The 11868-nt window shown below is 43.8% G+C and overlaps 1 protein-coding gene across 1 annotated transcript; it reads left to right on the plus strand.

Moving 5' to 3' along the window:
- Positions 1-7612: 7612 nt before the first annotated feature.
- SEBOX (SEBOX homeobox) lies at positions 7613-10775 on the plus strand. Its single transcript, XM_075850802.1, has 3 exons — positions 7613-7700; positions 9299-9486; positions 10021-10775. Exons 1-3 carry the CDS (start codon positions 7613-7615, stop codon positions 10543-10545), a joined length of 801 nt encoding a protein of 266 aa, XP_075706917.1. The 3' UTR covers positions 10546-10775.
- The last annotated feature ends 1093 nt before the right edge of the window (positions 10776-11868 follow it).

The raw sequence follows: 11868 nt of genomic DNA on the forward strand, positions 1-11868 counted from the left end.
TCCTACAACGGTGTGTACTACTCCCTTCAGAGGACAGCACAAACAGGCTCTAACCAGAGTAGAAAGAGAAGTGGGAGGCCCCGCTGCACAACTGAGCAACAAGACAAGTACATTAGAGTCTTTAGTTTGAGAAATAGACGCCTCACAGGTCCTCAACTGGCAGCTTCATTAAATAGTACCCGTAAAACGCCAGTGTCAATGTCTACAGTGAAGAGGCGACTCCGGGATGCTGGCCTTCAGGGCAGAGTGGCAAAGAAAAAGCCATATCTGAGACTGGCTAATAAAAGGAAAAGATTAATATGGGCAAAAGCACACAGACATTGGACAGAGGAAGATTGGAAAAAAGTGTTATGGACAGACGAATCAAAGTTTGAGGTGTTTGGATCACACAGCAGACGCAAAACAACTGAAAAGATGCTGGAAGAGTGCCTGACGCCATCTGTCAAGCATGGTGGAGGTAATGTGATGGTCTGGGGTTGCTTTGGTGCTGGTAAAGTGGGAGATTTGTACAAGGTAAAAGGGATTTTGAATAAGGAAGGCTATCACTCCATTTTGCAACGCCATGCCATACCCTGTGGACAGCGCTTGATTGGAGCCAATTTCATCCTACAACAGGACAATGACCCAAAGCACACCTCAAAATTAAGCAAGAACTATTTAGGGAAGAAGCAGGCAGCTGGTATTCTATCTGTAATGGAGTGGCCAGCGCAGTCACCAGATCTCAACCCCATAGAGCTGTTGTGGGAGCAGCTTGACCGTATGGTACGCAAGAAGTGCCCATCAAGCCAATCCAACTTGTGGGAGGGCCTTCTGGAAGTATGGGGTGAAATTTCTCCCGATTACCTCAGCAAATTAACAGCTAGAATGCCAAAGGTCTGCAATGCTGTAATTGCTGCAAATGGAGCATTCTTTGACGAAAGCAAAGTTTGAAGGAGAAAATTATTATTTCAAATAAAAATCATTATTTCTAACCTTGTCAATGTCTTGACTATATTTTCTAGTCATTTTGCAACTCATTTGATAAATATAAGTGTGAGTTTTCATGGAAAACACAAAATTGTCTGGGTGACCCCAAACTTTTGAACGGTAGTGTATGTATGCCATTTCAGTGTCCAATATATTGTGCCCAGCATGTGCCACCGGAGATATACACCCTATAAATTGTAATGTGGGTTCTCCTGGGTACAGCACTACCCTACATGTGGCTGTTATCTGCTGCCTGGGCACACGGCAGGGCTTAGAAGGGAAGGACCACCATTTGGCCTACTGGAGCTTTTCTGGTGCTAAGTCATGTATGCAGTAGCTCCTGAGGTACCAGTACAGTTGAAACCCCAAAGAAGTGACCCCATTTTAAAATCTACACCCCTTAAGGCATTCATCTAGAGGTGTAGTGAGCATTTTGATCACACAGGTACTGTGTAAAAGGTAATGCGCAGCAGATGGTGCAGAGTGAAATTTGCAATTTTCTATACATATATGCCATTTCAGTGTCCAATATATTGTGCCCAGCATGTGCCACCGGAGACATACACGCCATAAACTGTAATGTGGGTTCTCCTGGGTACGGCAATACCCTACATGTGGCTGCTATCAGCTGCCTGGGCACACAGCAAGGCTCTGAAGGGAAAGATGAGGCGGATAAGCTGTGCGGAGTGCGTCAGGGTAGATCTAAGGGATCTATGATACATTTTAAAACACTATCATACAGAGCCCTGGTTTTTTGGGACACGTGTCACATTGGTATATTGTGTCCTTCCTTATCCCCCTCTTATAGCAGACTTTGCACCTCTTTTGACTTTTTCCCCTTCTTGCCAGTTTGGGGAACTTCTCCTGGAAAGTGTTGCCCTGGTAGGATGTGTGTGGCCTCGCTTCCAGAAGTACTGGGTGTCCCCCTTCTTGGTCCCTAAAGATTAGGTTCTTGATAACCACCTCTTGAAATTCCGGGAAAGTTCCCGTCTGGTCTGTACATCGACGTAGCACGTACGCATTGTACAATGCCATCTGTATGAGGTGCCCGGCCAGCTTCTTATACCACACCGCATGGCGCTGTAGGGCTTCAGGACTTGATCTGACAAGTCCACCCCTCCCATGTACCTATTGTAGTCCAGGATGCAGTCTGGTTTGGGGGTCTCTGTACTGGTACCTCGTACAGGTACATTGGTACTGGTGTGGCCATGTATTCTTGTCAATACAAGGACATCTCTCTTGTCTTGTACGTGACACACAATATGTTGCTGCTAGAATGTGCCTTGCTCTCACCCTTTCTAAGTGTTTGCCCAAGCAGAGTCTTAGGGAGGCCTCTCAGATTTCGAGGCACCTGAAGAGTGGGATGCTGGTATAAAAATTATCCAGGTAGAGGTGGTAACCCTGGTCCAGAAGTGGGTGCACCAAATCCCACACAATTTTTGCATTAACTCCCAGTAAGGGGGGGCATTCTGGGGGCTGAATACTGGTGTCCTTCCCTTCATGTATCCTAAATTTGTAGGTATACCCTGATGCACCCTCGCACAGCTTATACATCTTCACGCCATACCTTGCCCTCTTACTCGGCAGGTACTGGTGGAATTGAAGCCTCCCTTTAAAATGTACCAAGGACTCATCAATAGAAATACACTTCTCGGGGGTGTATGCTTGGGCAAACCGGGCACTGAAACGGTCTAATAGGGGTCTCCGTTTATACAAACGTCAAAACTGGGGTCATCTTGGGGTGGGCACGGCTCATTATCAGTATAATGTAAGAAGTGAAGTATTGCCTAATTTATTTTTTTTAGGTTCCTGTAATGTTGGGGTAGGGAGACAGACAGGAGAGCCCTAATCTACCCGCCACTCAGTCCCTGCTTACTTTCACGGCCCGTCCTAGGCGACGGCGTACAACTGGGCGACGGTCCCTACGCTCAAAAAGTGAACGACAGACAAACAGACAAGGGTACACAGAAGCTAAGGGAAATGGGACAGTTGCCCACAGCAACACCGTGAGCAACAAGAGTAGTGAACGAGCCGAGTCAAACCAGGAGTGTACGAGGCACCAAACGCAGAGCAGGAGAGTAGTCAGTAAAGCCAGGGTCAATTTGAAGCAGGGGTCAATAGTACTAGCAGGAACAGCAGAGCCAGGAAACAAGACAGAATCACAGGCAAAGGAAGAGCAGGAAATTAAGATATAAATAGACCGAGGGCGGGAGCTAGCTCCGTCTGGCCAGGCTGTGATAGGTTCTCCCACTCCTCAGCCTACCAGTCTGAGTGGTAGCAGATCGAGTCACTCTATCAGACCTAGGAGCAGATGCAGACTGATTAACCACGGGCGTCGACACAGAAGCTGTGTCTGGAAGATCCTTTACAGTTCCTGTTCAGTTCTGAAGTAGCTTTGAGGGGCCTATATATTAGACACCCCTATCAAACACCTCATTTTAGAAACTAGACCCCTCAAAGTATTCACAACAGCATTTAGAAAGTTTATGAACCCTTTAGGTGTTTCACAGGAATTTAGAGCAAAGTAGAGGTGAAATTTACATTTATTTATTTTTTTTCAGAAAATCCTTTTAATTCCATTTTTTTCTGTAAAACAGAAGGTTTTACCAGAGAAACGCAACTCAATATTTATTGCCCAGATTCTGCAGTTTTGAGAAATATCCCACATGTGGCCCTAGTGCGGTAATGGACTGAAGCACCGGCCTCCGAAGCAAAGGAGCACCTAGAGGATTATGAGGCCTCCTTTTAATTAGGCACCATGTCCGGTTTGAAGAGGTCTTGTGGTGCCAAAACAGTGGAAACCCGCCAAAAGTGACCCCATTTTGGAAACTAGACCCCTTGAGGAATTCATTGTAGTTTTCATGGGGTGCATGTGCTTTTTGATCAGTTTTTATTCTATTTTTAAGTGGCGTGGTGACTAAAAAACAGCAATTCTACTATTATTTTTTATTTCTTTTTTTTACAGCGTTCACCGTGCGCTATAAATGACACATTCACTTTATTCTGCGGGGCGATACGATTACGGCGATACCAGATGTTTATAGTTTTTTATGTCTTATGGCGTTTGCACAATAAAATACGTTTTGTAAAAAATCATTTACTTTTTGTGTTACCTTATTCTAAGAGCCAGAACTTTTTTATTTTTCCATCAAGAAAGCCGTGCGATGACTTGTCTTTTGCGTAACGAACTGCAGTTTCGATCAGCACTGTTTTTAGGTACATGCGACTTTTTGATCTCTTTTTATTCCATTTTTTGGGAGGTGAAGTGACAAAACAATTGTGATTCTGGTACGGTTTATTGTTATTTTCTTTTATGGCGTACACCGTGCGGGATAAATAACAAAATAATTTTGTAGTTCAGGCCGTTACGGACGTGGCGATACCAATTATGTATAGTTTATTTGTTTGTTTATATATTTTTATGAATAATAAAGGACTGATAAGGGAAAAAGGGGGATTTTTACTTTTATCACTTTTAAAACTTTTATTTTCTTATTTTGACACAACTTTTTTAACTTTTTTTTTTTACTTTTTTACTTTGTCCCACTAGGGAACTTGAGGGCAGGAGGCCCTGATCGCTATTCTAATACACTGCGTAGTGCAGTGTATTAGAGCTGTCAGCTACTCACTGACAGCAAGCATAGTGGGTCCTGACTTTGTCAGGACCCACTAGGCTTCCGTCGATGGCATAGCCGGACGCCATTGTTTGGTGTCCGGTTGCCATAGTCACCATCGCCGGCCGCTATCGTGTAGCAGGCCAGCGATGTTAGCTTAAACCCTAAGAAGCCGCGATCACTATTGGACGTGGCTATTAAGAGGTTAATCAGCGGGGACACAGCAATCGGTCCCCGCTGTAGGAGCTGCAGCAACTGCTGTACGAGACAGCAGTTGTCACAGCTCCTGTATGTGTCGGGAAGACGACCGAAATGGCCGTTACTCCCGTGACGTACTATAAGGTCATGGAGCGCGAACGATACAGCTACCATGACTTAATAGTACGTCCAGGAGCGGGAAAGGGTTAAACTCACCTTAATCCCATTCCCACGCCGGCCGGCAGCAATGGAGACCTGCTCTCTTCTGCGCAGGTCTCCTGGGGTTGAACGAAGCGTCTATGAAAGGTGCTGATGGCAGGGCAGAGTGACTTTCCCTGTCATTCAGCGCCTTTCAATGATGCAAGCAGCGCAAAGTATCGCGCCGCTTCACTCGTAGAAAGGCGCTGAATGGCTGGGCACGGAACGTACCCGGCCATTCATTGCTTCTAAGGCTGGGTTCACACGACCTATTTTCAGACGTAAACGAGGCGTATTATGCCTCGTTTTACGTCTGAAAATAAGGCTACAATACGTCGGCAAACATCTGCCCATTCATTTGAATGGGTTTGCCGACGTACTGTGCCGACGACCTGTCATTTACGCGTCGTAGTTTGACAGCTGTTAAACGACGACGCGTAAAAATACAGCCTCGTCAAAAGAAGTGCAGGACACTTCTTTCAGACGTCATTTGAGCCGTTCTTCATTGAACTCAATGAAGAACAGCTCAAAATTTACGGCTGTCAGAGAAGCCTCGCAAAATGCGAGGAGGAGCAATTACGTCTGAAACGAGGCAGCTGTTTTCTCCTGAAAACAGTCTGTCATTTCAGACGTAAAATACCCTGAGGGTATGTTCACACACACTAATTACGGACGTAATTCGGGCGTTTTTGCCCCGAATTACGTCCAAAAAATGCGCCGAAAAATGCGCCTTGAAAGCGTTGACAAACATCTGCCCATTGAAAGCAATGGGCTGACGTTTGTCTGTTCACACGAGGCGTATATTTACGCGCCGCTGTCAAATGACGGCGCGTAAATAGACGCCCGCGTCAAAGAAGTGACCTGTCACTTCTTGGGGCGTAATTGGAGCCATTATTCATTGACTCCAATGAAAAGCAGCGCCAATTACGTCCGTAATCGACGCAGCGTTCAAGCGCCTGCACATGCCGTAACGGCTGAAATGACGGGACTGTTTTCTCCTGAAAACATCCCCGTAATTTCAGCTGTTACGGACGCTGCCGTGTGAACATACCCTAAGGCTGGGACCACACAACCTATTTTCAGGCGTAATGGAGACGTTTTACGCCTCAAATTACGTCTGAAAAAACGGCTCCAATACGTCGGCAAACATCTGCCCATTACTTTCAATGGGCTTTACGATGTACTGTGCCGACGAGCTGTCATTTTACATGTCGCTGTCAAAAGACGGCGCGTAAAATTACAGCCTCGTCAAAAGAAGTGCAGGACACTTCTTGGGATGTTTTTGGAGCCGTTTTCTCATAGACTCCAATGAAAACAGCTCCAAAAACGGACGTAAAAAACGCTGCGAAAACACAGCGAAAAACGCGAGTTGCTAAAAAAACGTCTGAAAATCAGGGGCTGTTTTCCCTTGAAAACAGCTCCGTATTTTCAGACGTTTTTGGTCACTACGTGTGAACATACCCTAAGGGTATGTTCACACGACAGCGTCCGTAACGGCTGAAATTACGGGGATGTTTTCAGGAGAAAACATCCCCATAATTTCAGCCGTAACGGCATGTGCAGGCGCTTGAACGCCGCGTCCATTACGGACGTAACTGGTGCTGCTTTTCATTGGAGTCCATGAATAACGGCTCCAATTACGCCCCAAGAAGTGACAGGTCACTTCTTTGACGCGGGCGTCTATTTATGCTCCGTCTTTTGACAGCGGCACGTATATATACGCCTCGTGTGAACAGACAAACGTCAGCCCATTGCTTTCAATGGGCAGATCTTTGTCAACGCTTTCAAGCCGCATTTTTAGGACGTAATTCGGGGCAAAAACGCCCGAATTACGTCCGTAATTAGTGTGTGTGAACATGCCCTAATTGTACCTGTGTCCTATAGACGCAGGTACAATTATAGTGCAGGAGGGGGTGGCGCTGGCACCCCATCTTAGTTGCGCGTGGGGCACATGCCCCGTCTGCCCCCCTGGCTACGCCCCTGTAGATAGATAGATAGATAGATAGATAGATAGATAGATAGATAGATAGATAGATAGATAGATAGATAGATGAGCGATAAATAGATATGAGAGAGAGAGATAGATAGATATGAGAGAGATGGAGAGAGAGAGAGAGAGAGAGAGATGGATGGATCTGGGATGGATGGATGGATGAATAGATAGATCGATCTGAGATAGATAGATAGATAGATAGATAGATAGATAGATAGATAGATAGATAGATATAGTTTACATGGATAGATGGTTATGAGACATAGATATATGAGCTCCCATATAGATGATGGTGCAGTACATAGTGATGTATACACTGGTTTCCGATTTCCTGGATGTGCCGGGTGTGGGGGGGGGGGGGCAGCCCCCCTTCCTGTGTGAGGAAGTCCCGTCCAGTCTGGCACTGGGAGGACGTGGATTGTAAGTGATGCGGCAGCAGGAGGACAGGGCAGGTGTCAGACACTTTGTATTGTCAGTCTATTGGGATCAAAGAGAAGTGAGGCAGCAGACACTTCACAGGCTGGGGGTGAGGTGGAGTCAGGGACCCCCGGGGTCTTCTATAGGAGGGAGGGGATCATCAGCTATAAGACCCTGTGCTGCAGGTACAGGGCAGTACTGATACCGGGAATCACATCGTTACAACATGGAGAAAATACTCAGGGCAGCCTTCTTCCCTAACACAGAGCAGCCAGTGCCAAGGTGGAGCTGCCAGGACCCTGTGCCAGCTACAGGTATGTATGTATGAGAGACACCTGCCCACTCAGCAGGACCCTCCCCACCCAAACCTATTCCCTGGTCTATGATGATATTGCTATATACATCCTTATATATATGTATGTATATATGTATACACACACACTACTGGATCATTTATAATTATACATTCATTCCCTACTAAATGCTCTATAATTGCAAGCATAATATTATTTATATTATTACTATTTATATTATTATTATTATTTACACTTATTGTATCAGTAACACATATGGAATTACTACAACTACATTGATAATAATTGATGTACATAATCCCTACTGATTGATAATTATATATATTTATATACATTCATTCACCAGTACTTTGGTATTCACTACATATGTATTTACCCCAGTATTTATTGGCATAGTTATAGTGTATTAGATGCAATAAACTGAAATCCTTGGGAAATGTATCAGTCCCCTATGATTACCTTATATTTGGGGTACCTGCATTCTAAACAGGGGCTATCCAAAATTGATAAACCCCTCACTTGTTTTGTTTATGGGACAGTGCAATGCATGTGAATGGAATATAATTTTTAAGTCTATTCACACATTGCAGACAAAATGTGCATAGATTTTAAGGTATGTTGTATCATTTTTAATATGCAGAATGATCTATTCTGCTGCGGAAAAGTGGTGGATTTTTTTCTGCAGATTCCACCCTTGTCATTACAGAGGTGGAAATCCACCACACTAAAATCCGCGTTTGTGGTGGATTTATTTGCAGCAAATGCAGCCTGCGTGAACATAACGGAAACATTAGCATCCCAATGCTGAAAACCAGTACAAATGTAAAACTTCTCACAGCTGAGACTTTGCTACAACTGTATTTAATCTAGACAATCCTGTGTGAGCTAAACAGCCTGGACTACATTGTAGCAAACTATCAGCATCGGAGAAATATTTGTGCTGCTGATGTATTTAGCCTTTCAGCCTTGGAATATCAATGAGAATGTTCCTATTCACCAACAGAGATCTTGAATTGAAATGCAAAGTATATGAGAAACTCTTTTCTAGGCTTCGTTCACATCTGCGATGGGTTCCGTCAGAACTTTCCGTTAGCGGAACCCATCAACGGAAAAGCAAACTGAAACCATAGCTTCCGTTTTCATTACTATTGATTTCAATGGTAATGCTTCCGTTGCAAATGGTTTCCATGTCTCCATTCCGTAAGGTTTCTGTTTTGTTTTTTAACGGAATTAATAGCGCAGTCGACTGTGCTATCGATTCCACATTAAAAAAAAAGGAAACCTTATGGAATGGAGACAAACGGAATCTATTTGCAACGGAAGCATTACCATTGAAATCGATGGTAATGCACACAGAAAGCTATGGTTTCCGTTCATGGGTTCCTCCGATGGAAAGGTCTGACAGAACCCATGACCAGACGCAGATGTGAACGAAGCCTTATACAATGATTTATCGTCATTTTAAATGAATCTCTGTTATAAAGTCTAGTATATTCTGCTATATAGTAGCCTCGCAAGAATTCTAACGTAGCAAATAATAATAAATAGAATTCAGTAGAAAACTAAATCAGAATGGTTATTTTAATTTTCAGGAACAGAAAGTAAACCAAAGGAAACAGGGTCCTCTGTGAATGGGACCCCCAGCCAGAGGAAGCGTAAGAGGACTTTATACAGTAAATGGCAGCAGGTGGAGCTAGAGAGCGTCTTTGAAGTTATCCCTTATCCAGACATCAGTACAAGGGAGCATCTAGCCAAGATTATCAGACTACCCGAGTCTAAAGTACAGGTATGTTAGGAGGTTTTAGTCAATGACATGTATAATAAATGCAAATATAACCATGGGGATTTTTATTGGGTTTCAATATATTTTCATTGGGTTTGAATGATACAACTCAGCAGCACAAACATTAAAAAGTGGAATCCTGCGCTTCCACCTTGTAATTTACAGAGGGTATGTTCACACAATACAGTGATAGAACGCCACAAAGCCTGGAAAAAAGCAGCTATTCCTCCTGACTTCGCTTTTAACATGCACCCTCGACTCGGCTTATCTCTCACACAAACCTCTGGCAGCGGCTTATCTCCTGCGGGAACAAAGGATAGGCCATGTTGAAATCCAACATGCCGATACTTCTTTGTACCGACATCTGTCATCGGGGGAGTCAAGAGACCCCCATACACATTAGATACACTCCTGACTCTCCCTAATCCAGCCAATCTCATGTATTGTCAGTGTATATATACAGTCACTCCTAAAGGACACCATTTTTCCAGGTTTTGTGTAGACTTTACGGTTACAGAATTTTTTTTTCCCCCACAGGTTTGGTTCCAGAACCGCAGAGCCAGGAAAAACAAGAGTGGCAAGTTTCTTTATAGAAGAGGATCTTCATTTCGAGCTCATCATATTTGCTTGAGTTCAGCATCTCCCTCTCAGGACTGTAGTCGAAGGGACCCTTTAATTCCAATGCCCTTCCCTCCGAGCCAGTCTATATCTCATGGACATCCCGGTCATCATGTATCTTCCATGCAACAAGCTGGGTACCTATCATTTCCACAGGTGTCTCCTGCAGTTTCTCAGCAGTTCTCTCAGGAGACTTATCTGCGCACCTATAGGCAGCAGGATCCGAATTGGCAGAACGTCACCTCTAGTCTAGAGTATGGCTGTGAGGCTACGTTGTACGATGCTCAGCTGCTTGATCTGGAGGCTTTCACAGTCCCCTCACAAGGGTCACACTGGGAGATGTTCCCTCCGATAATGAATGACAATGGGTCGCAGACATCACTAGGATACATATCTGATGTCATATACAATGCTGCAATACTTACTAACCTGGCAGATCCCTAGATCGGACTTTATACTCCCACTATACATATAGACAATTATAGTAGTGAAGTAATTCCATATATTTCAGGACTTGTTCTTCCTGACAATTCATATCATAAGATGTAGACACATTTGTAAAATCACATGGTAAATGATGAACCTTGACTGATGGAAATCTCAGGAAACCTCTTGAACAGGGGTTTAAATAAAAAGAAATGTTATGTAGTGAAAGTGAATGCCAACCATATGTTTGTATATAAATGAATAAAACCAAATAAAAAGAAATGACAAAAAAATATTGTTAATTCATTTATTTAGTAAAGGGGCTTTGAAAACAATAGCAAGCAGATTAAAATGTAAAATGTATTAAACTGTATCATGAATCTTACAGGTGCTAGAGAAGACTGCTAGCAATATACAGAGAATAAGGCCGAGCGTTGGCCTGAGGAAGGGATTTGACCAGTCCATTACAATGCATGAAGATCATGTAATAGTGACATGCCAGACAAGTCTGGTTTCTAGGAATGTTTTTTTCAATGAGGTTGTCAGGCAGCACAGCCCTAGCAACCAGACTGTCTCAAATTACACAGATCTTCAGCTCAAGGCAGAATTGGTATTCAATTGAGGGCAGAAAATGAGCAAGGATGCTTAGCAGGACTTTTAGGACTTGTATGGGATTAGGAAAACTGGACTGCTTTATTCAAGAAACCGCACCCTCTTGTCCTTGGACTGTGTCTGGTATTGCAACTGTCTCCATACAAGTAATGAGGCTGAGCTGCAATACCAGACATAGACCATGAAATAGAATGGCACTGTTACTTAAAGAGGCTCTGTCACCACATTATAAGTTTCCTATATTGTCCATGATGTGAACAGCGCTGTAATGTAGATAACAGCGGTGTTTTTTATTTAGAAAAGAGTTATGACCTATATTAGCTTTATGCTAATGAGTTTCTTAATGAACTGGGCATGTTTTACTTTTTGGCCAAGTGGGCGTTGTACAGAGGAGTGTATGTCGCTGACCAATCAGTGACCAATCAGCGTCATACACTTCTCCCCATTCATTTATACAGCATATAGCGATAAATCTATATCGCTATGTGCAGCCACATAAACGCACTATAACATTACTGCAGTGTCCTCACAATGAATATACATTACCTCCAGCCAGGACGTGATGTGTATTCAGAATCCTGTCACTTCTGTGGCGTCTCTGTGATATTTACAGCAAGGCAAGCGTAATCTCGCGAGATTACGATGTAACCTGTCATTTCAAACGAGATTACGCTTGCTGTGCTGTAGTGTCGAGATTCTGTTAGCGAAGTGTCAGAATTCTGAATACAC

The sequence above is a fragment of the Rhinoderma darwinii genome, chromosome 2 (assembly GCF_050947455.1).
Source record: "Rhinoderma darwinii isolate aRhiDar2 chromosome 2, aRhiDar2.hap1, whole genome shotgun sequence".
NCBI classification, from domain to species: Eukaryota; Metazoa; Chordata; class Amphibia; order Anura; family Rhinodermatidae; genus Rhinoderma; species Rhinoderma darwinii.